This window comes from Dunckerocampus dactyliophorus, chromosome 20 (genome assembly GCF_027744805.1).
Source record: "Dunckerocampus dactyliophorus isolate RoL2022-P2 chromosome 20, RoL_Ddac_1.1, whole genome shotgun sequence".
NCBI classification, from domain to species: domain Eukaryota; kingdom Metazoa; phylum Chordata; class Actinopteri; order Syngnathiformes; family Syngnathidae; genus Dunckerocampus; species Dunckerocampus dactyliophorus.
Genome location: NC_072838.1, coordinates 9,389,098 through 9,415,171, shown reverse-complemented (window position 1 = coordinate 9,415,171; position 26,074 = coordinate 9,389,098). Strand labels below are relative to the sequence as shown.

Genomic DNA, 26,074 nt, shown 5'->3' with positions numbered 1-26,074 from the left:
ATTGTTGACTTTCTGATTGTACAGTATTTAGTCCACAGACGCCTAAGATGTTTTTTTTTTTTGACATTCTTTCCAGTCAGAGCCAGCTGGCCCGTTAGGCATAATAGGCGAATATTAAGGGCGGCAAATCAGGAAAACATTCACCTTTCATATAATAATATTTTTTAAATTATATTACAATCATATTGGTACCAAAGCCGACCGTGATAAGTGAATTTCTGTGAAGTAGTATTACTTATTTATACTGTAAATGGGCAACTTTTTGTAGTTAAAGCATAGAAAACCTGTTTCCAACCTTCCAAAAACATTATTCGAGCCTTCTAGACACAAAATAACACTCCTATAGTCACCTTTACACTCATAATACCCAATATACCAAGTCCAGTGTCACATCTGAAACTTAAATTTGTGTTAAAATAGGAGACCTGGACTACTGCAATGTTGATCAACCAGCTTGCTGTTCACTCCTCTGTTACCCAGAAAGAGAGGCTCATACTGGGGCTGTGCAGACAGCTTCATGCATGGGGCTTTTTTTTCTTTGAAAGTAAAGCCTTAGCTCTTTTAAACTTAGACTTAGACTGTATTGATCCACAAGGGAAATTGCTTGGTGACAGTAGCTCAATTGCAGAAGAAAAACAAAAACACTCTTAAATGAAAAGCAGTTCCGTATGAATAAAACATAATCAAATAAAACAAGTATAAGAAGCAAGATTTGCATATCTACAAATGGTGTGTGGTAAATTCAAGTAAATTTACACTTTATACAAGGGAGGGTAGACAGTACAGTGCAATAATGTTGTGAATTATCTTTCACAGACAGGTGAGGTATTGTAGAGCTGGATGGCATTTGGAATTAATCGAGTCCTGTAGCGTTCACTGTGGGAACGGCACTGGAGGAGTCTGTCGGAAAATGAGCTCCCCTGCCCTTCTGTTGTCGGATGGAGTGGGTGGTTGGACTTGTCCATGAAGGAGAGCAGTTTGTCCAGTGTCTTCTTGTCTTTCACTGTTACAAACTCCTCCAACTGAGTGCTGATAACTTGTTCGGCAACTTAGGTCTTATTAATATATGTGACTGTGGAAATGGGTTTAGTATTTTAGGCATCCGAGTCTTTACATATCACCTTCATTGTCATCATCAGTTTCATACTTGTTCAGTGTGTCCTGATCATTCGGACTCACTGTCACACTGGCAGAGATTGGTGCTGGATAAGAACATCTGGCAGAAGAACAGGTTTGCATTACCAGTTAACTTTCTCTATGATGGCCTTGATCTCTCAGGACATGTTGTCTCAGAGCTCCCCGGGTCGGAGTTCGCTTGTCGCTTTCTGCCATGCGTGCAGAAGAGGTGCTGGAGTTCAGAGATGGTCTGGATGTCGATGCCTTTGGGGAAAAAGCCTGCACAGACGAAGCTAGCCAGAGTTTCCATAATAGTTTTGATGACTTCTGAAAACATCTGCAGAGAACCGATTATATCTCCAGATGCCTTCATGTGGACTTGTAACCAGGTTGCTTTGCCTATACCAGCGGAACAACCTACCAATGGGTCACTTAACCCAGTTCCTTCACCTCTTAACCCACCTTTGATACCGTTATACCTAAATAGCTAGTTTTATGAGTTTTATCATATTTCGTACGTGATGCTCACAGGTTACCTGACATCAGCATCCAACTTCTCCAGAGGCGCAGGATTGACAGGAAGCTGTAACATTTGGAGTTGTGGAGAGTGTTAATGGAGGCATCATGTTTTGCCAGTTTTGTGGAAAACACTTGAGCTGCTCGATGTGATTTTGTTGCGCATGTGGTTGGTTGTTGGAGTTGTTAAATGGTACTTACCAGACGGAAGGAACAGATGTACTACAGGAGTGTATCAAATATTTTAATGAGGGCGTAACAACAATCCCTAATTGTAATTTCTTTTGCGGTTTGTTAAAGTGTTTTGTATTTCTCGGCTACCGACATTAACCAGAAAAGGAATGTACCAACTCCCCGCAGCTGATTGGTTCAAACGTTATCTTTTCCTGTAACTGTGGGACTTTGTCCATTACCCTTCCAGGTGGTGTAATTGTAATTTGTTTTTACTTTTGGTTAAAATCTTGCCAAGGGTGCCGCCTTGGGTAGGGCCGGCTTTGTTTTCAGTGAATTTCGTCCAATGGAAACTGACCAACAAAGATGAATTTTATGCAACAGTCACATCCGCCATTCATTCATTACAAATAATCGATAGAAGCCGTTCTCCTCGTTGCGGCCTGATGCCAAATATTGATCTGCAGCTCATGTTTTTGTTCTGCAGTGCGCATGACGCCCAAGGCACAATAAAAGACCAGTGAGATTAAGACAATTAGGGGGTTGATTGTTGTCCAAAAGACGAGAAGGAGGAGATTAAATGAGGAGATTTAGGTCAAAGTGGTGAGGAGGGGCAAAGAAAAGGAGGAGGGCATAGAAAAGGTGGGAGGAAGTGGAGGAAGGATTGGGGTCAGAGAAACTGATCGCTGTAGCATGCAAGGTTGCTCCGACTGGGGGAAGAGAGTGATCCTTGGCAAGACTACATTGGATTGACCTGAAGAGTAAGACAGGTGAACTTCACCTGATTTCCACAGTCGGCACGCTCGTCTGGGGATTTTCTTTCCTTATCCGTACACGCTTGTGAATCAGCATTGGCTGCTCTTGTTTTTCTTTCCTTCTCCTGTCTGTATCACTCTCATCCCCATCACCCCTCCTTCCTTTTGAAGACTGCCTAATTAGCAGACATTTTTATTGATCCGCTGGATTTGGTGCTGAAATCCCCTTCCCTGTCTGCCAGACGGATCCTGGATAAAGTCTTTCTCTATCTGGTGGTCTGAGAGATTGGGAAGGGGGGGTGGGGGTGGGTCGAGGGGGTGGCAGGCCCACCTGTTGACCACAAGCCAGAAGCGTGCAGACTTTGCTGCACCCTTACATCATCACCCTTATCTCTTGTTCCACGCCGCTATCCCATATCACCACCCCCAAATCTGGGAGCCCTCTGTCCCCCCCCCCCCCCCCCCCCCCCCCCCCCCCCCCCCCCTTCAGTCCTTTTTCATAGACCTGTCAGCTTTGAATATCTGTGCCAAGTGCAATAATGCTGAGGCAAGATGTTTTGATTCATTCAGCTGTGAGAGGCAAGACACCTTTTACATTTCGATACAAGTCTGGATGAAAATGACACTTTTGACTAAAATTCAAGACCCACTGTATACTGTATGTACCGTATTTAATGAATTTTCAATATATAGAGATAGAAAACAAAATATTTTAATCATGAATGCACAGTTGTGTATATGTAATTTGTAATACAAGCTAACGAGCACATGGTATCAATATAGGTTACACTCTGATGAAAGTGTTGAAATGTGTCTCACCAGCTTCGACATGGCTTAGCATTACTTTACGTAGGGAAAACAGAATGATGATGACGCCAGGATGTTTGAGGCCTCTGGCGTGACCATTGTCTTCCTTCCTTCCTTCCTTCCTTCCTGAATGCTAGCGTGAGGTGTGAAAATGAGGCGGGTTGTTTTGGCCAGACTCAAGGTTATGCAAATGACGCCAGTGAGAAACATGATGTCACGTAATAGTCACACAAAAGCTGTTTTGTTTTTTTTTCTTTGCAAGGCACTATATTTTCCTTTAGCATGTAAAACATATCATATCAGAGTAAAGTTGTACATTTACAAGAATAAAGTTGGATTATTAGGAGAATGAAGTCGTAAATTTACAAGAATAAAGTCGTAATATTATGTGTCAGAGGGAAAATAGAGCATAGCTCTTCAGGAAGGAAGGAAACGTTCCTCTTGCTTCAGACAAACTTTTATTTATAACGTGGCAGCTAAACAGTGCAGTTGAGCGATTAGCATGTCCAGCCCTGCTCACTTCCCCTCCCCTTCACATGCCAAAAGTCACATAAGTCCCCGCTTTTCATAGCTGTCTCAGGCAATGCCTGTAACAAAGTTACGAGTTTTTTTTCTTGTAAATTTACGACTTCATTCCCAAAATCTCAGATTATTTTAATACTCCGTTGTAACGGGCATTGCCTGAGACGGCTATGAAAAGAGGGGACTTATGTGACCTTTGACATTGGGCAAATGTAATATTATGACTTTTTTTTTCTCCTAATACTCCGTCATATGTTGGGTACCTTGAAAAGTGCTGTAAAAAATCGAATCCATTATTATTATTATTATTATTATTATTATTATTATTGCATGTCCAAAGTGTGGCCATTTGCGGCCCGCAGCTGTATTTTTTTTTTTTTTTTTAGTGGCCTGCGGCACATTCTAAAAATATAATTTAACAAGAATGCTAAAAAAAAAAGCAGCAAAAATGGAAAAAACAGCAATCATAAACTGAAGACATTAAGAGAAAACTGTTGTAATCTAAAGAGAAAAAGTCGTAATTTTATGAGAATAATGTCCTAATATTATGGGGGATAAGGAACAAATATTGTTTGTTGAAAGTTTAAATATTAAAGAAAAACATTTTTTAATTTAAAGTTGTAACATTATGAGAAACAAATGAATGTAACTTTTGGAAAATTAAGTCACTGAAAAAGTTCCGTCAAAATATAATGGGAATAAAGTCCTACGAGAAGAAACTTTACAAGAACAAATAGTTAAAAAACAACAAAAAAAAATCAACAGCATCCTTTCATTTTTCAGTATGTGGGCCTCGGTAGAAAAAGTTTGGACACCCCTCCGTTAAACCAATCTTCAGACAGATGGAAAAACGAGGATTTAACACATTTTATGACATTTCTCTCTGTAATAGATTACTATACATCAAGATTAAAGCAACGCCTTTGTGCTTTAAACCAGCCATAGATTATATATGTTGACCTTTTTGACCTACACATGCCATATATGACTTTTCTCTCATATGAGATGAGATGATTGTTTTGGTAAGACAGGGTGATTACCTACATTTGAATAATCTTGACAACACCCCAGTTGCAGTCAGAATATTGCATTTGGACGCTTAATGATTTATTTCATCAGGGAAAATGACACAAAAGTACTTTTAAAAAGAAGAATTTAAGGCGCAACTTCGAATTTAAATGGGATTTTGTCACATTTAGAGAGGGCTCAGTCACGCTGATATCACTGAGTGGTCTGGTTCTGCGTGGTGTGCGACTAAGGGTGTAATGGTACGGTACAGTTCGATACGTAGCTCGCTATTACGGCGACGGTTCGACCCAATTTCAGCACAGGAAAGGAACAAAAGGCAAAACATAATTTTTTGTGTTTTTAAAATGAAGCATGAAATTGCAATTGAAATCTTCTGGCAGCTTCATTCTATCATTGTTTTTCAAATATATTATTTAGGAAATCATGCTGTTTCGTGGCTGAATACAGCCTATTATTAAAGAAAAATGCATACTTAAGCGATTTTTACATCTTTTTTGCCTGCATGAAACATTTCCAAGCACAAAAATGGTTAAATAAACTAAAATAAAAATATAAGGCAGTCAGAAGACTCATTCAAAGACATTGTGATGATATGTAGTATTCCACACTGGTCACGAGGTGTCAATAATGTTACTGTAATGTTTGGTCAGACACACAAGCACCAGACTTGATCACTGGAACAACAGGTTTTTATTGCAGGTTTCATTCAATTAGGGTGCAATAATTCCTAACAGAGAATACTGTTGCGGTTATTCCCCACGCAAAACTAAAAACTCAGCTCCGATCACCCGACGTCACTTCCTGTCCGTCCCCCACTCAGCTCCCCTAGCACCAGAACACAGTTACAGCAACACACGAGCATGAGTCTTATTATGCTTTTTATGCCTGCTATATTTGGCGGCAGTGGCTCAGGAGGTGGCGCAGTTCGTCCAGAAACCGGAATGTTGGTGGTTCAATCCTCGCTCCTTCCACCCAGTCTCTGTCCGAGCGTTTTACTTCACCCACCTTGCCTCCAGTGCTGCCCACACTGGTGTATGAACGCAAATGAACGTTTGGTGGTGTTTGGAGAGGCCGTTGGCGTGAATTGGCAGCCACGTTTCCGCAGACTACCCCAGGGCAGCTGTGGTTACAAATGTAGATGACCACCGCCAGTGTGTGACTGAGGAGTGAATGAATTGAATCCATTATTATTATTATTATTATTATAGTGGGTAATATGAATGTAAAGGTAACTACAGACTGTAAATGGTATGCCCAAACAAATGTTAAACTATATTTATTCTCTATAAAAAACATTTTTTGTTCATATTTTTGGGGGTCTGGAACAGATTAATTGGCTTTACTTTATTCTCTATGGGAAAAATTGCCTTGGTTTTCATACATATTGCAATGAATTAATGACGAAAACCGAGGTTCCACCCTAAACCATAAAGGGTCCAAACTCAATATGACATCCATGCTACGAATTTGATGTTATTATGATGTTACTGAAGTGAAACCATTGATGTGTTGACAAATGCATCAACAATTCATCTGAGGCTTGAGGATTTACCAAAGACAGATGCTTCGAGGAAAACAACTAATGTAATAATGCCATCTTACATATTTAAGGTTCAACCAGTGAGGATTATCCCTGCGGTTAAAGGGATCTGATGCAAAACCAGGCTGGCCAGGGTCAGTAAACAACAAGGCCGCTGCAAAAGTGACGTGACTCTGGCTACTTCCTTACTGTACAGGAGTGTGATCGCAGTGCATCAACAGACAAATAATCCTCTTTTTTTATGTAAGGATCTGCAAGCAGATCAGCTGTTCACTGTTTACCAAGACCAAGTGTAAAAAACAACCGTGACACACCGGTGAAAAAGAAAGGGAAAGGGGGTGGGCAAAGCCCGCGTGATATGAGTCAGTTGAGAAGTCGTAAACAAACTGACTGGTTACATTTCTTCCTTGGCTGGTTCATTTTCACTTTCATTATGGGGGAAATAAAATCACAACATGTAAACTTAGAGTACAACAAATGAATATATGCTTCGTCTTTACCCACGGACATGTAGACGTACAGTATGAACCATGCCTTATCATTTTAATATGCTTTGGGTGAGAGGCGGGGTACACCCTGGACACATATAGACAAACAACCATTCACACTCACGTTCATACCTATGGACAATTTATTTATACAGTCTGGAGATTGGGAAGATCTGGGTACGAATCTCCGCTGGGCATCTCTGTGTGGAGTTTGCATGTTCTCCCCGTGCGTGCGTGGGTTTTCTCCGGGTACTCCGGTTTCCTCCCACATTCCAAAAAAAACATGCATGTTAGGTTAATTGGCGACTCTAAATTGTCCATAGGTATGAATGTGAGTGTGGATGGTTGTTTGTCCATATATGCCCTGCGATTGGCTGGCGACCAGTCCAGGGTGTACCCTGCCTCTTGCCCGATGTCAGCTGGGATAGGCTCCAGCATACCCCCACGGCCCTAACTAGGATAAGCGGCGTAGAAAATGGATGGATGGATCTTTTTTCCTTAATATTTCTACTTTATGCTCCGAAAATAACATTATTTTTACTCATATTATTTGCGTTATTTTTATTTGCGTAAAAATTACAACTTTCTCATTTTTTTTATATTTTAACTTTATTCTTGTAAAATTACAGCAGATTTTTCTATTTTTGGTGTTCTTTTAGTTATATTTTTAGGATGTGCCGCGGGCCAATAAAAAAACTGCAGCCGTCCGCAAATGGCCCCTGACCCACACTTTGGACACCCAAAATCTTACTGGATAAGTAACAACAACAACAAAAAGAAATAATATTAGCTCATTTAATGGCCCAATGAAAACCGGGACATTTTCAACTTTCTAAAAAAAAAACAACAAAAAAAAAAACAGGACGGCCAAGACAGGACACTTTGCTCACCCTCGTATTAACAGCTCATTCTCAGAAATAAAAAAATAATAATAATCTGAATTGAGTTCCCCACGTGATCAATGTGTTCTCTTATACTGCACTGAAGAGTCACCATGACATGCATATTGCACTTGCCTCTCATGCCTCTCTATTACGCTGTACCTGACTCACTTGTTCCGACACTCAAGAAAGCCTTCAACATTCTTTGCACATTTGACACCACAAATGAGCATTGTAATGGATAGTGTGCATATTCTTTTTCTTTTTTTAATATCAGAGATATTTTAATTACATTTTCCACTGAATCAAGTACAGGGAGGGCAATTTTGAAAAGAAAACCCCAAGCAACCCCGACCGACTGAGGGTGTGATCTATACACTTGGTGTTGCTGTACATAAAAACAGCCGCTCCTGGCCAAATTGGAGCCCCAGGCAAAATTGTGTTAGTTTAATTTTTGTTTATTTATATTTAATTTATTTTATGACATCTTTTATTTATTTATTTATTCATTCGTTTTCTCTGCCGCTTAATCCTCACGAGGGCCAATTTTAGGGGTATGCTGGAGCCTATCCCAGCTGACTTAGGGCGAGAGATGGGGTGCACCCTGGACTGGCCGTAAATAACAAATGAACAGAATTGGAAAAAAAATCGGGGGTGGGATCAAACCAACATCCTGTGCCTTAAAAGGCAGCAGCTGTACCATTACACCCACCAGGGACTGACAAGTCGGTGAATTCTGACATTTTATTTTCTTATTCTGCTGCGTGCTGTCAATTATTGCAGTGTCACATTACTTATGTTTTTTTAGCTTTGTGCCTCATGCCGTGATGCCCATACTTTGTGCATTTGAGGAGAAAATACTATTAAATGAGTGCCCAATGTATTTACTGCGACTTTGTATCCTGCACTTTGTATTGATACATACACCTTCGGTATATTTGAAAAGCATGCAGTAAAATGTACCGTAGAACCTTAGAAGGTTAACCTGTCTCTCTAAAACAGAACTGTGAATGTCAAACACTTAGTGCATACATTTGTTGTTGTCGTGTCTTATGGCAACAGGCCTGCATTAGCTGCACTTTCTTCATTCACATTATGCTCACTGTCAATCTGTAACTGGATGTTGAGCTTGAACATGAGGCGGAACAGGTGGTGGCTTTCCCTTTACTGCACTTTTACAAGAGCAAGCTGCAAGTAGCAGGCAACTAGTGGCGTTTTTAGTGTCAAGTCACATCGCTTCGTCTTATTTTGCTGGTCTCAGACAGCTTCAGTATAGCTGACCTCAGGTCTTTCCTTCACTCATCCGTTCGTCTCGTCTGGCAGCATTAATTGCCTCGCCTTTATGTGCTCAGGCCAAGTTACTCAACAAAAGTTTCCCCTCTTGAAAAGTGTGTCTGCGTTCTGGATATGATGCGCACGAGTCGGCCGGTGTGTTGAGACTTGAGCTTCTGAGCCTGAGCCTAGACTGTCTGCAAATTAGAGAAATTAGCCCAGTCGGGCGCGAGCCAGTGAAAGACCCAACACATGCACATACATGCGCACACATCGACAAGTAAGCTCACACACACACACACACACACGCACTGGTCCTCCGCCCTCATCCCTCAAGCCACACTCCATTCGTAGAATAAGCAATCTCGCCATATGGCAGCCAATTTCCTATCTCAGTTCAGACAAGAGGGCAGAGGGGAGGAGTGAATCTTCAGAATTAAGAGATGGATGCATGATTTCGTATAATATACTGTATGTATGTACTAGGGGTGCAACAATACCAAAAAATCATGATTTGATTTTCATGAAATTACCAACATTTGTTTCAACTCAAAAGTGCAGTTTTTAAATGAAATGGCGCAGCCATACCTAGTAAGAACAGCAGAAAGTAAATAAAAAAAATAATAATTCACAATTCACTTCAACACGGCAATAAATGACACATAATTCATCAATAGTCCTGTTCATAGATTAAGGAGTATTTCAATCAAACTATATAGCGTTCATTTTTTCCCCAAAGTTCATATACCCATCTATTTGGCTATTAAATGTTACAATTATAAAAGAAACAAAAACAATTACGGAAATGAAAATACGGCCGAAGTCAGGGCAGGACATAAAAAACTTAAACCGTAAGAAGATTTTTGTCAGTTCATCAAAAAATGATAGCAACAATAACAAGTAAGTGTAGAAAAACACGTTTCCATAATGGAGTTCAGGGCCCGCACGGTGCGGTTACATTTTTTTTTTTCGGTTTTGCATGGAACTAGCCACTAGCCGTTGTCTTTCGATTCCGTGGGGACTTTGACGTCAGCTGACTGATGTCATATGACATTTGTGTTACCGTTCGATTCCTGGTGGTATCGAATCGAGACCACTGTATCGAACGGTTTGATACAAATACATGGATTTTTGCACCCCTATTATTACTATTATTATGAATTTCATTAAATTATAAATAAATGTGTTTGATTAAATTTTGAAAGCTACATTCTTGCAGTTGTGTGTGTTTGTATATATGAGCTATGAATATAGAAAACAAAATACAAAAAAGATTTCCTTATATTACTACATGCAAAACATTTGAATGCAGGTCTAAAACAATATATATATATGTATATGTGTGTATATATATATGCTTATTTGTAGGGTTTTTGCACAAAGTAATAGCAGCACTGTTGTGGTTATTTTTAGCCGTCAGGTGAGCTGACAGTGTGCGTGCTCGGGTCTAAAAGTAAACGGGACACTCACCAGACAGGTCTCTACGTAAGTCTTTCCTGTGCACTTTGGTGACCCGCCCTACATCTGCAAAAGTAGACAAGAGTGAACAATACATAGACAAAAGTGAACAATACGTTATATTATGAGGGCAAAAGCGAGAGACATTCGGATATCACGTTTTGCGTTGGTAAGATTAACAGAATTGAAGTATGTAAAACAATCTATCTAATCTCATATGAATACGTGTGCATGGGGGATGTTACTTAAATATATTCTTGAGCGAGATGTAGGTCAAGGAGATACAGTGGCAGCAGATTGCTCATTAAGTGCCAAACCAAGCAAAAGTCTAAGAGTGTGTTTTCTCGTGGCAACAGGCCAGCCATCTGCTCCTGCTTTATTCATTCATTAACATCTCTTCTTTGTGTGTGTGTGTGTGTGTGTGTGTGTGTATACATCACAACAGCCACATGCTTGGCCAAGTGTACAACGTCACTAATGTTGTTGTCCGAAAACCAACAGTCGTGTGTCAGATGGCTCAATCACGTGACCGCGGCCGATCGCCATTGGCTGGGCTGCCAGGCTAAAAACGCCCGGCGCAATCCGTGCTCAAGAGTTTCTGGTGAGAGATTGGAAGGGAGGCCACGGGATCTACGAGAAGAGGTCAGACGAAGCAGCGTGTGGGATGGCCTAACCAAAGAAAGGATGCTCCAACAGCTGAATGAATGTGCACAAGTAAGTCTTGGATTCTTTATTTTCGGAAACTTTTAGAGAATGATGCTTGACACAGAAAGACGGGCTGAGGTACGATCGTGGTGGACCCTAGGTACAGCAGGTATTAATAACCCTGGGAGCAATTGCCAATAAGAATTTAGTAAAGTGCCTGACTAGCAACGACTGTCCCATCAACAGCATATAAATCAACTAACGTCGTTCCTCTGCATCCAACTTACTTTTTTCAGATCCTGAGGCATACCTAAGACAGAGGGACTGAGCTCCAAACAAACCAAAGTTTTTTTCCTGAAACCAAAGCAACCCAAACCAAACAGAAGCTCATCTGTCACCTGCAGTATATTTTTTTAAGTGAAAAATGAAGGGGGATAGCACATCAGGAGACATGAGCGCATGGAGGGAAATGGACTTCGCGCTCAACTGTACCTACATTGTACCGGATCAGGTGTCGAACCTGAGCTTCAACCTGCCCAAAGCCATGACTTCCATTCCGCGCAACCTCTCCTTTGAATACAACAAAGACAATGAGGTAAAAGACCTTTTTGTTTCTCTTTTAATCCTTCCTGCATGGTTGTTAATTATGCACTTAATACACTCACTATTACATGATGTTCTGTTGGGAAATCTGCATTGGGTTACTCGAACAAATATTAGCTGACTGGTGAGTTTGTGTGTGTCTGAGAGAGAAAGAGAGGCGGAGGAGGGCCTCAAAGATGTGTTTAATTTGTCAACATTTCCTTGGCCCGGCCTGTGCATGAAACAAAAAAAGAATGCAGTTGTTTTACGTTCTCTTTAAATACAACACACACTATGATGTCAGGGATCCACTCGATTTCAACCAAGTAATCTTATCGCACCTTGTTTGACTTCTTTAGAACTCTACACACCCTCTTTACCTCCCGCGGCTTCTTGCTGTCAGGCAGTTTGCAATAATAGGTCAGTCAGCTGAGTGTTTGGCTCCCAAATCCAATAAAAAAACAGGCTTGATTTAGTCATATAAAGTTAGTTACCATCTTAAACAGCGAGGGATGGCGTGCAAAGTGATGTTTGAGGTTGGCTCAGCTGTCACCTTCCTCTTTCTGACCAAACAATTTAGTCAACACTTTCTGACGCTGTTCCGCTTCTCTAACTTAGATGATGTGATTATTTTACAGATATTTTCATATCCTGGCCTGTCATACGTGAAAGAATCGTATTTTTGTATCTCGCGTTTGCCCACATATGTCAGTGTCAGTGCAAAGACATTTGACACATTTCAGTCACGTGCTCTTTTCCTTAAATGGACTCTTTGCTTGCTGCCGTCAAACAGGGCGACTCATTTCCAGATAATAAAACTCCTTTTGTGTGAGTTTTGTTGATGACTTCACAGTCAGTCACAGGATGAGAAGAGTAAACCAATATAGGTTGGAGTATTTGTTGACTCACCTGACCATTACACAGACTGAAAGTAGACGAAAACCTGGAGGTGGAAGTTTTCCACTCATATGCAAATATTCTACAATATTTATGTCTGGAATTTTTATTCCAAAAAGCCTTTGTGAGGTCAGAAGTGACTAATGTTGGACATATAGGATCATCTGATGAATGAATTATTGAGAAGGACTGTCTATGGTGTCCCACCGGTAAAAGAACCACTATCCATTCTTCACAGAGACGGATTACCTGACTGAAAGGTGCATCCCAAGACCTCTGTGCTCAATGATACTCCTTTTAATGCCAAACAAAAACGATGACATCAAAATATGACATTTCTCTGACTTTTTGAAAAGTTTGCACAGACAATTTTTTTCAAACAATCCGCGATCAGGCAAAACCGCAAAACACACGTGTGCATCATCACCTGCTTGTCCTCCCAGCTCTATCCAAAGCTGACATTTACATTGGGTTGTGTGGGGAGTCATGGGGCTTTGGGTGTTTGGATGTGGAGGGTTCGCGGGAGGGAGGGGTCGTGTTTCGTCATAAGGTTTCGCCCGGGGCTCGATTTCCGTAGCTTTCTGTGAGTAGTGTATACTGAACACAGGAAAGCTCTGCTTCTTTCTGCTCCTTTTCAGACATGTTGAACTGAAACTGAAAACAAAGCAAATGTTCTTTCCTTTCATATATTTTTGTTTAGAATTGGACTTATGGGAGTAATGTGTCTCTGCTGCATGATTACAGTCATTTTCCTGTTGCCGTAATGTATAAAGCCAGTCATAAATGAATGCGATCGCTGGTGCACATCCTTTTTAGAAAATATGCCATTTGTAGTGTTTACATGGATCCATGATGCTGGCGTTTTTTAAACTCTATTTTTCCATCTTCTTAAATCTTAGGTCTTTATGCTGAAGTGTGCCCTCAAAGCAGGGGCACGTGGCATATGGGTGCCAGTTAGGGGGAGCAGAGGCTGGGGGGGGATACTGCGGATGCTGAGAGTGTGCATTGAAGAGGGAGGGGGCGGGGATTTAGGTTAAAACCAGATGATTAACTTTCGTTGGGGATAGGCAGCTAGCCAGCCATCAGGCCTCAACCTGGCAGGCACACAAGCTACTTCCATTTCTTGGAAAAAAAAAAAGGAATTGGGCGGTGGGGGAGGAGTGTGATCGCGTGGGTATTCTCAAGAACGCTCAGCCTCTTTTCATTTCATTCTTCCGCACATATACCTCCCCCTCCTTTCCACCCCGCCTTCCTTCCACCAACCTGAGCGGTTGAGCAGCGGCGGCGCGGCGGCACAGCAGTTCGTTAGTCACGCAACGCCGGCCGAGCACAATGCGCCCTGTCATCCCGGTTCATCGCATGCAGAAATCACCTCACTTGCACATGCATATACTCCCACTTGTCCTCGGTGACCTGTTGCTGCCGTCACGTTAAAACACCAATAATGACACCATAAACAACAAGTGCTTACTTTTCAGGTCATGCTTTTGTTATTAATCATTGATCTTTGCACAAGTCGGTTGTGATAACCGACTTGAAGGGTGTTTCCTCAATGGCAGGAAGAGAGAGAGTGTGTTTGCGTATGGGGGTTAGTGAATGGGGTTGGGGAGGTGCGACATGTTAAAGATGGAAGACAAAGCTCCTCAAGACACGGAGGCCAAGTGTGACACAGATGCTGCAGCCCGTTGGCGTGTCATTGTTATTGGGGGTGTATTGCGTAAGGGTGACCCCCCAAGCTTGTCATGTGACTAATAAGCAGCCTCTCGTGCACATTTTGGATTATCAAATCCAAATGAAGTAAATCACTATTAAGATGAGAAATGCTGCACATTCTTGAACAAAGACAAGAATCAAGGCTTTTTGTGGTTTTGCTCGAGTGAAATAACAAACAGGTCAGTGAAAGCGCTTGGCGTGTTAGCAAACAACAGGTCAAACAACAACCTGTCTCTCCTTGCTGTGTGCCGCGTCAAGTGGACAAGAGGTCAGGGATCAGTGGAGTAGTAGGTGAGAGAAAGTGTAATTCCCTTCATTGCGTGAAGTCATTAGTGTCGAAAGTAGGCCACCTTGGACGTTTTAACGTGGCCTCTGAGCCGTCTGGGTCGACACGAAGAAGCCATGCACTACGATACACGAATGAAACATGAACAGGAACTATTGAAATGAATCATTTCCGTATTAGTGAAGCCGGACAATGATAGGAGTGAATGTGGAGAAGTGCCAGCGAGGTCAGCCGCTGTTGCGTCATACTGGCCCTCATGTAGGTGTTCAGATGTTACTGGGATGGTACAGGCCAACTGAAGGAGGACCCTGATTTTGGGGAAGTGAATGGGTTTGTGTGACGCTCCACAATGCTGTCGCTTGAATGCATCACATCCAGTCAGGTGGATTATGGACTTCTTTTAATGGCAGTGTGTCCTGTAACAACACTTTTACAGAGGAACGACAGGTGAGCGTCGACTTTGGTCACGGGATAATCATGTCTCATTCCTAACAGTTCTGAGCACTTTCTACAGCAATTTGGATTCCATTTTACAAAACAAAAAGTGTTTCAATTGGTTGTGATGGTATAGTATATTGGTTGGCTAACCCTTTCTAATTCCCCTTAAAATTATTATCTTCACATTTTACAATTTGTCTCACAGGTGCGCTGATAATCATACAATATACAGGACAGGTTAACGCATTCAAACTTCTTTTGCATGATGTCCCTGAACACATCTCACGTGGCCAACATGGCTGCTGCTGCACAGCAATACTAAATGAGGCCCAGCAATTAGCACTAGCAAAGTGGCAACAAGTAGAAACAGCATATTGAAAACAACATAGTCACAATGACATAGAATATTACCTGTAACAACAGTTTTACAGAGGAATGACAGGTGAGCGTCGACTTTGGTCACCGGATAATCTACATTGCACATAAATGATTCCAAGTTAGTTCAACAAAGAAACTGCATTAAAGTCTATAAAACTTCACTCAAAAGTGCAGACTGGCTCTTTCCAATTAGTGAACACTATCAAATGCACATTACATTGTATACGACAAAATATAAACACACAGTAAACATTAAATCACCAAATATCCCGGACAGTGCAAAAACGTGACTCACCATGTCTCATTCCCAGTGCTCATTCCTAACAGTTAACAACTTCCTGTAGCAATTTGCACATGCCACTATTCACCAGCAACAGGCGCTGTTGCAACACTTCTGCCATCATTTATCACAGCACAGCTACACTCCGTTACAATTGCACACCTTGATAGCAGATTTTTTTTTTTTTTTTAACCAAGCGGACCTTTGGTCGCCCGCGGGGGGGTTCGTTCGAATCCCCCGAACCCCCCGAACCCCCCTGGTTACGGGCCTGTAGCCAGTAGCAGGGACCATGGGATTACAATAGCACTCATCATAAATAACTTAATCCAGGTGGTCTGTATTTCAGTCCTGGATGATCGGTATCAGAATCAGTCCTGCATGATCGGTATCAGAATCAGCAGCATGAAACCCTGATCGCAGCACCCCTAATATATAATAATGTTGAATTGGAAGGTATTTCACATTTTACAATGCCAATACTTGTTTCAGTGTCAATGCAACTTTTTCTACAATGGCAAATTGGGTTTTGTTCAATACCAAAGGTTAATGTCAGCGTTCCGGCTCCATAAAAATAAATTCAAGATTCAATAGACTTGAATGAATAAAATAAAAACGGTGGACATTCTGCATCAAAAATGACTAATTTCAATACTTTTACATATAAAATTTTCCACTCACTATTCCAAAGATTGTATGCAAATTTTTTGTGTGATCTGTTTTCCAGGTGATCGGTGTGTTCAGCAAAGAGTACATCCCTCAGGGGACCCGATTTGGTCCTCTGCAAGGAGATATCTACACCAAAGACAATGTCCCAAAACAGGCCAATCGGAAATACTTCTGGAGGGTAAGCGCAACAAACAAAACACAAACAGTGGCACCTCGATTTTGGTCCTTAAAGTCAGACGTTTAAGTTTAAAGTGTAGTTTACGCTAAATCAAGCCAGTCATCTTTCACTCACAGAGTTTTTTTGTCACGTAGAATCCATCGTGTACATTACACAGTAATGAAACAATATTTCCCATGGAATTTTTTTTTAGCTGAGACATTCAGAGGAACTTGTGACCACCGGTGGCGCACAACTTTATATTCCCAACAACTCATCACAACTTTACCGGCAAACACAGGATGGGACCATTGTTTAACATACACGCTGGGGATGCTTACTCATTCCCCTCAGGTCCCGTACTTCTTTTCTCATTCTTGTCAAGACATGGTTTATGTCACTCAGGAAAATTTAGTTTCCTACCTAATAAATTCCCATGAAGTCTTTTCCCCATCAGTAGTATTTCCCTTCCGGCTACACTTCCTGTAAACCTATGTGCAATAGTGAAAGTGTGACGTTCCTAGGAACTGTCTCTTGAGGCCTCTTGAGGCCAGTGACACTGCTGTCAGCAGTCACGTACATGTGTGCAGATTTGGCAGCGGGCCAATAGTTGCTTTTTATTTTTTTATGTGTTAAAAAGTAAACACATTTGCGACTCCTGACGCTGAAGAGACCGAAAGGGAAAGAGAGGGAGAAGGAGAGCGAGAGTGACACAGCAGCAAAGCGGGCCACGCCTCCAAGCTTCAAATACTATGACAGCTCAACTGAAAACACACACAGGAGTGCAGCAACACCCACGACACACAACTAAGGAGCACGACACACTGTATGTTAAAACAGAAGAGGACACAGGATACTTTACTGTACATGGCAGGAGTGAACGTTCGTACTTTTATAACTATATTTTTCATGATTTTTTTTCCTTTGTATTTGTTAATTGACGAATTAACAATTAATTTTAAAAAATCACATTACTAATTTTATTTATTTAGAATGACACAATAAATGTTTACTATACGATGCCACACACAAAAGTAAATGCATTAACTCAACAAATGGGAAGTGGTTTTAATTCGATCTTCTTTTCGCAGGTTTATAGCAATGGGCAGCTGCAGAACTTTGTCGATGGCTATGATGTCCACAGGAGCAACTGGATGCGTTATGTCAACCCAGCAAGGTCTCTGGCCGAGCAGAACCTGGTGGCTTGCCAGAATGGCCGAGACATCTACTTCTACACCATCCGGCCCGTGGAGCCCAAGCAGGAGTTGCTTGTGTGGTACAGCCAGGAGTTTGCCCAGAGGCTGTGCAGCCAGCAGGACGATATCAAACACGGTGAGTGAATGAGCTGTTGATAATCGGGCACACGAGAAAGGAGCAGAAGTTGAAATTTCTTGTTTCAGCTTACATGCTTGGGCTGCAACTAACGATTATTTTCTTTGTCGATTAATCTGAAGCTTGTCAAACCAAACACAAAGAGTCAGTGGTTTGGTCTGCAATGTATCAGAAAAGAGGCAAAAATGTCCATCACTGTTTTCCAAAGTCAAAGCTGACGTATGTGTACGTCTTGTTTTGCCGAAAACACAAAGAAATAGTTGTAATTTCATGGATGACGAAGGAAATTCAAAAACATTCACTGAAATCAGAGGATTTTTACATTGTTACATCAAAAAGACCATTCCTCAATACCAATATAGTTGTTGATTAATTGGCTAATCGGTTAATCATCGATTAACTGTTGCAGCTCTAGTTGTGACTGTCCATTTGGCCTGATATTAATCTTGCAGAAGAATGAACACAACAAAGTGAAAGATACCTGATGGTCATCTATTGGAAAGAAAATACGATTGATTGTTCCCCCTTCTGGATCAGATAACATTCAAAACACATTAAAGCACCGTAACAGTGACTCTCTGGTCATGATTAGTCAGAAAATTCTTCTACTTCAAAGCCACATTGTTTCCCTCTTTGGATGTTATCTGTGGCTGGTATCTGGCTGTTTTTTTTCCTGTTTGGCTCACTGTAAGGAATCAAATATTTGTGCAAGTTACAAACACGCACACTTAGACCAAACAAAACATGTGAAATGACTTCTTTGGTGAGTCATTTTTTTAAAAGCTATTAACGGAAACTATATCCTCATCTTGAGTGATCCTCCGCTGTCACAAAGGGGCATGATTCAAGATGTGTCGTTTTTCAACCAAGTGACTAATACTCGGCAACTGTAATTACATTGTAAAAGTCCTAAAAGCATCCACTTTGGTTTCATTACAAAGTCCATGTTTGCTCAACATTTGTCTTCTTGGCTTGGACTTGGTTATTTTACAGTCCAGTTTTGCTTCAAGACACAACACAAACTCCAAATAATTTTAACTGCAGTCATATTGTCACTTGTGAGACGAGGGAAAGAGGAAAAGCAGGTATAGTAGTCAACGGGAACAAATACGCTGATACAAAATGATACGGTAATTCAGTTCAGATGCGTGACATGACACATAGACACTCCTGCACTTTACCACCGACCTATTCTCCCACGTCGACATCACTACTGGAATTGACAAACAGAAACCTATACTGCATGGGTTTATGTCTTATGAGTCAACCCTGATACTACTATCATTTACCATCACAGGGAGTGCCATGTGTGGGTGGATGTGCTGTCTCAAGATGCTTATGTCCCAACATGTCCTCATGTTCTATGAATGTGAAATAATCAGTGCATGACACGATATGAAATGAAGAATTTGTGGCCACCAATTTGGAAATGATTATGTTTGGTTGGAAGATGAGGGGAAGTAAAGGTGCGTTTCCACCACTCAGGGACTGTCAAGGAATGGCCGGTGAGGCTAGTAATGATTTGTCCACCGATCCGTATTATAATTGTATTTTCTGTATGATTCCAATCATTTTGAAAAGAAATTCGGTAAAAAGCGCTGACTTTCTCGAATGACTACAGGGCGAGCCGTAGAAACTGGGTTGTGTGGGGTGTGCCCATTTCTTTTTCTGAGCATGTCGCCAATTTAATGTTTGCATAAAGTTTTATTATACACCGTGACTTTCTATAGCCGGTTAATAAAAGTTTGTAACATCGTTATTTTTGTTGATCACACAATAAACTGCAGTCATTAGGTGACACAGAGAGAGTACCCTACGGCTATGTTCACTCTGCAGGTCAATTCCAATTTTACAAAAATTCAAAACATTTTTTGCTCATGTGACCTGTTTCTCACTTTTTCACGTCAGTGTGAACCGCACAATTTTTTCAAATGCAAACCAGACTTCTTTTGTATGTGGCTATGAATCCGGTATGTAACCGATGCCATTGCAGGCTGGACCTTCGGGTCTCGTATACCCAACCTATCAACCTATACGCCATTGAATGGCGTGTTTTGCCGTGCTAAAGTTGGGGAAACATATGCACAGATGTAGGCAAAAGTTCCTCTTGTCATCTGAAAGCAGCTCACGTCAACGTCCCACCACTTCCCACATCCTCCTGGGAACAGACGTCTCAGCAAGTTCCCCACAAACTCCCTTAGACAAAAGTCTGGCCATCTTCCTTCTTTACGGAATAGCTTGGTTGAGAAAAGTTTACTTCAGTTGCACAAAATCCTTGAAATTGCCACAAATGCAGCATGATCGACCACACGTTGCGGACATGTTTACTTTCATAATGCACGTGACATTGGTGTTTTGTGTGCATGCGCGTAACTTCCCGGACGCATTGCGTTCACAAATACAAGTCACATTTTTTTGTTAGTGTGAATAAGTACATAGAAGGATCGGATTTTGGCAAAAAGCCATCGTACCCTGCGGTGTGAACGTAGCCTAAAGCACCAGAAGGGACTTTGGATGTGTCTCACTAGCCAGGAACCTCAGCGGACATCACTGCCACCACTCATGGCTGTAGTCCCACCTCAAGTTAATGAATCAGTGAATGAAGAACTAACTAATTGGTTTATCCTGGCTTGAATGTATTGCCAGTACTCATCATGTTTTATTTGTCTCACAGAATACATGAATGTGGATGATGATCAAAACAACACCAAAAAGCACATAACTCAGCAAATGTGGCTCAAGGAGACAGCGAAGGAAGAGCCGAAAGAGAAGAAGAATGATGAAGGAGAAGTGGACGTGGAGATGTTGGGGAGAGACACCCCTCCTGACACTCCTGATGATCAAATCATGGACTTCAGTAAAAAGATTGAAAAAGAGGAGAAGATTGAGAGGGATCCAGATGATCGTGGGTTCATTCCATCACCACAGCCTGAACAAAGAGGCCTTGGACTGAATCCTCCATACTTTCCAGAACATCACCCTGCACTCGCAGCTGATCACAGAAGTCTGCCTCTTCACCTCCATGGTATCTACGGCCACAGGGAAGGGCTGGTGTCATCATATCCCCTTTACCCTCAGTCCAGAACACTCCAGCCAGCCTACCAGCTACTTCAACCCTATGCTTCGCATTATTCTCGCCTCCTCCTCCCTTCATACTCCCCTCCATTTCCCGGGATGCTGCCATCCAGAGGATCCCTCCGGTACGGCAGCTATCTGGGCACCGATGGGCTCCCATACCCTCCCATCAGCACCCCTAGTCTACTTCCAATGACCATCCCATACCCTCCATCTCCCCCAGGTGGTCTGAAAGAACTAACCCCAAATGTGTCCCCACCAAGAGGTGCTCCAGCGACCCCTGAACTCTCTCCGATTCCCAAGCCAAGGAGCCAGATTCCATCACCTGAACAGACTTCCTCTAGCTGCGAGGAGGCAATGAACTTAACCTTGGACACTACCAAAGGCAACTCAGTCCTGCGCAATCGTCCAGGACACAAATCCTTACCCTACCCACTAAAGAAGCAGAACGGAAAGATCAAGTATGAATGTAACATCTGCTCAAAGACTTTTGGACAGTTGTCGAATCTTAAGGTAATGGCCTCGCCACCAAGTGAATATGTGCACACATAGTCATCACTTATCATTTCACTTTTAACACCTCACTCCTTGTGTGATCATAGGTTCACCTTCGAGTGCACAGTGGCGAGAGACCTTTCCAGTGCAACTTGTGCAAAAAGAGTTTCACTCAGCTGGCTCATTTACAGAAACATCACCTCGTCCATACTGGGGAGAAGCCACATGAGTGTCAGGTATGTTGAAAATGTCGGCTACAAGTATATAAAAAGGTGATGGGGTGGCTCGGGCGTCTGGTCAGGATGCCTCGCATACGCCTCCCAAGGGAAGTGTTCAGGATACATCCGGCTGGTGGGAGACCTTGGGGAAGACTCAGGACACGTTGGCGAGACTATGTCTCTCAACTGGCCTGGGAGGACCTCGGGATCCACCGGGAGGAGCTAGACGAATTAGCCAGGGACAGGGAAGTCTGGGCTTTTCTGCTTAAGCTGCAGCCCCCATGACCTGACCTTAGTTAAGCGGAAGAAGCTAATTAATAGTATTTGGCTGACAAAACCAAACATCAAACATCAGAGTTTTGGAGATTTTTCAAAAAGTTAGCTTTCAGCTACCTAAAAGTTAGCATGTGTTGCAAGGGACAAGGGCATAAAAAAGTGGTCGTGGCCGCAGACTCCTCAAGTCTGACTAATGCAGAATTGCAAGGGAGTATGCATTAAAAACACTTCATAATAACACTTGTAATTGCTCACTGGTTACTGTCTGTCACTCAGCCAATAGAAAACTTGTGAAACATCTTGATGCATGTTTGCTTACAAGACAGTGTGGGTGTGGGAGCTGTCAAACAGAACTGGTCTTTTGAAGAGCGTCTGTTTTGAAAGGAAGGAATAACAATGGTAGCCCTCCTGCGTTAATAATGTAACATAATACCAAGTGTTGTCCAAAAGAATCCCAACGTAAATGCCGCCCTTTACTTAGGGTTCTTTTACGTAACAAAGGTCAACAAAGTTCAATCTGTAACAGCCATTTCTGTTTTTTCCAGGTGTGTCAAAAGCGATTCAGTAGCACCAGCAACTTGAAAACTCACCTCCGACTACACTCTGGGGAAAAACCTTATCAGTGCAAACTGTGCAGCACCAAGTTCACTCAATACATCCACCTCAAGCTGCACCGCCGCCTGCACAGCAGCCGCGACCGCGCATACCACTGCCAGCTGTGCTCCCAGGCCTTCTTCCACCACTTCTCCCTGCGTATCCATCAACGCAGCTGCTGCCTGGCCAACTCTAGTTCACCCGTCCACATGAAAGAAATGCTGGAGCGGTTTGATGCCAGCCAGGAAGCCGACACGCTGGCGGAAACTGCATCGGCGCCACAAGTAGAGGAGGCTGTGGAGAAATGGCTTGCTCGTACCTTAGAAGGTGAAGGCAAGGAGGACCAGAAGGAAGCCACCCTTCTGCTAAAAGCTCTGACTGTGGCTATTAATGCACCCGGTTCCCAACACAGCTCGACAATGGCCAATCAGGAGAGAGCTACCGTGGTGCATCTCTACAAACGGCCAATGGTGAAGTCGGAGGGCCAGTGAGGCACGACTGATCGAACTATTTAAATGAACAAAGGAGATTTAAAGATGGACTAACCAATGTCGCCAAATGTAGCCTTGATTATGATTGTTGAAGAGGGACACAGCAGGGGTTTAAAAAAAATGAGAGCAACACCAAAATAAGAGCATTCCAAAGACTGGACTGAGGAACATATTTAGTGATTGTACTTCCTCCCAAAGAATTGCATAACGATGAATAACGGGGGGATCTTTTTAAGCTGTGAAGTAAATCGTTTTCACTCAGGTAGACCTTTTGTTGTGTTAACTTATGTTGTTGAACCGTTTAGCGTTGTATATTTATTTAGTTATTTAATTCTTGAATTGATGGTAGACTAAAAAATGCTCAGGAACAGTAATAATAGTTTATTACGCTTGCTTTACTTTGTGTTATGTGTGTTATGTGTCTGGCACAAATGACCTTCCCATTTGTTCATGACTAATTTATTTATTTATTACTTAAAAGGGAAAATCGGGTATCTTTAATTTGTGTTTAAATGATACTTTGCCAAAACATAGGAATGCAAGAAATCATCCAGCATTATGAGCATTGTTTCCTTGATTTATTGGACGTCTTTAAGTATTACAACAAACCAAGTGCCACCTAATAAAAACTGACCAAAAAAACCCTAACTGGTCCCAGCAACTTTGCTTTATCTAGTCCAAACGTAGCGAATGGTGTTGAAGTTGGATTCAACGGTTTAAGAAGCAAAGCTTTACTGTACATAATTTTACAACACGAGCTTTATCCAAATCCTCCTTAATGTGGTACTTGACGTTAGCAGTGAGTAACAAAACAGCACAATGTTTGTCCTTGAGCGCATACAGCAAAAATAATCCACACCAAGGGCTTTTGGTGGTCACCAGAGCTATATGATTGGGAAGTGTTCACTCTATGTATATGTACTACACATGTACTTCTATGTCTTATTTTCTAGGTTTCTTTTTATACAACGTTTGACCATGTAGTTTATTTTTTTGAAGCAGGTTTGAGATTGTAAGAATTTATATTGTGAGATACTATTTTGATGATGCTTTTATATGATGTAGTATAATAAAGATATTGTTTCTATATGTCGGCTTGGTTTTGTCCATGTTTTCACACTGGTAATGTAAAGAAAAAGGACGAGGAAAATAAATACAGCTGTTTTATGTACAGTAATCAATCATTTATCGGAGTCACCTGGTTCCAGACCTGACAGAGAATTTCCACAAAATAGGATTCTTTATTTACAAATCAAATATTTTTGTAGTTAGACCATAGAAAACCTTTTTGCAACTTTCTAAATATGGTTTGTAACATTATTAGAGCCCTCTAAACATAAAATAACACCCCTATAATCACATTTACACTTGCATTACACAGTATATGAAAATCGGTCTTTACTTGTATAGCGCTTTTCCACCTTCAGGGCACTCAAAGCGCTTTGACACTGCTAGCACATTTACCTGCGGATGACGGAGCATCGGGAGCAACCGGGGGTTCAGTATCTTGCCCAAGGATACTTCGACATGATCACGGGAGGGCCGAGGATCGAACCTGCAGCCTTCAGGTCGGGTGACAACCACTCTACCACCTGAGCCATGCCGCCCCACTTTATACATAGTAAATGCATAATTATACATAATAAGCGCAGAAAAGCCATTTAAGACATAAATTACACTAATGCTCATGTGCGTTGCTGTAAATGTGTTCCGGTGCTAAGGGAGCTGAGTGGAGGACGAACAGGAAGTGACTGACGGTCCAAGTATCCAGCTGAAATAATATCCCCTACATTAGTTTAACAATACACTACATAACTCTGTGTGTGTGTGTGTGTGTGTGTGTGTGTGCGTGCAGGATTATTTGAGTGTTCTTTTTTCTTAACAGAGACAGTGTAGCGTGTAGCCGCACTTCCTGTTTCCCAGCGTGCGTTGCTGTATTGATTTTGTAAATGGCTGCTATGTACAGGCTTAGAGCTCACATAGTTTTTATTGTTCTGCATTATTCGTTGGTAGTGTCTTGTCTGTTGTTTTCCACCTATTGCGTTGCTGCGTGATGTTTTAGCTCTTTTATGACGCCTTGGGTAGGATTGGTATGTGAAGTGGTGACCTCCCGTGATTTCAGTGGGATTGAGAAGTTCATTGTGAGCTGTGTTGTTACTCTGCTTGCAAAATAGAGAGTTACCCCTTCCTCACCGACTCGTGAGCGCCACAGTAGGCAACTTCTGTGACTCACACTTGCGTACCATCTAGTGGTTCAAATGTGAATTACACCTCTCATGACAATTAATGAAGAAATGGGCTTTTTAAAAAAGTCTATATTATCAATTATCTACGATAATTTATAGCACAATTATCGCCCAGCAAAATTTGCTATTGTGACAGGCCTAGTGCCCTATAAAGGGTTAAGAACATGTTATTCTTACATAGAAGGACATGGTAGAAGATATCTTTAAGATCTATTAAAAAACTGAAAACATGATTAATTATAATAACACTTAATGATAATGGTAATAACATGAACAACCCTTTCCTAATCTCTGCGAGCTGCATTTGTCTCACAAGTGTCAAAAACCGAGACTGGATTAAGGCTCATAATGTGTTCTCTTCGAATACACCCACAAAGACGTACTCATACATAACATAAGCACAACAAAATGTTGTGAAATCACAGCTGACACCATAATTCACTCTCTCGCCATTTAGCATTAGGAGCATTTGCACAATTTACTGACATCAAACAGATTGTGTAGGTGTTCATCAAACACAATTGTTTTTCTTCCATGAGTCACGTTTTCGATCAGCCAATTCAAAGTTTGCTCTTTCCAGTAATTCTCTCTCTTTTCGCTGATCAGCCTGTGTCTTTCTCTTTTGCAGTGCAATGACCTCTCATTCTCACGTTTTGAAAAAAAAAGTTGAATTTCCTTTTTACGCTGCGTGGGAGAACAGCAGCAACACCTACACACGACTGAACCACGTCGCCTCTTACCTCATGTTTG

The 26,074-nt window shown here is 41.8% G+C and overlaps 1 protein-coding gene and 1 long non-coding RNA gene across 3 annotated transcripts; one reads left to right on the top strand and one right to left on the bottom strand.

The window, feature by feature from the left end:
* Positions 1-363: 363 nt before the first annotated feature.
* Positions 364-15,805, bottom strand: LOC129173522 (uncharacterized). Its single transcript, XR_008567240.1, has 4 exons — positions 15,790-15,805; positions 15,528-15,587; positions 10,568-10,621; positions 364-1,699 (listed from the first exon to the last, which is right to left on the bottom strand). It is a non-coding gene; the product is annotated as an uncharacterized LOC129173522 (long non-coding RNA).
* prdm1b (PR domain containing 1b, with ZNF domain) lies at positions 11,157-24,143 on the top strand. Of its 2 annotated transcripts, XM_054764526.1 has the most exons (7): positions 11,157-11,269; positions 11,497-11,795; positions 16,499-16,618; positions 17,689-17,929; positions 20,604-21,517; positions 21,607-21,735; positions 22,539-24,143. In XM_054764526.1, the coding sequence occupies exons 2-7, from the start codon at positions 11,625-11,627 to the stop codon at positions 23,076-23,078; spliced, it is 2,115 nt and encodes a 704-aa protein (XP_054620501.1). In that variant the 5' UTR covers positions 11,157-11,269; positions 11,497-11,624; the 3' UTR covers positions 23,079-24,143. The 2 variants fall into 2 exon arrangements, with proteins under 2 accessions (XP_054620501.1, XP_054620502.1); XM_054764527.1 differs by lacking the exons at positions 11,157-11,269; positions 11,497-11,795; positions 16,499-16,618 and adding an exon at positions 16,669-17,479.
* Positions 24,144-26,074: the final 1,931 nt, after the last annotated feature.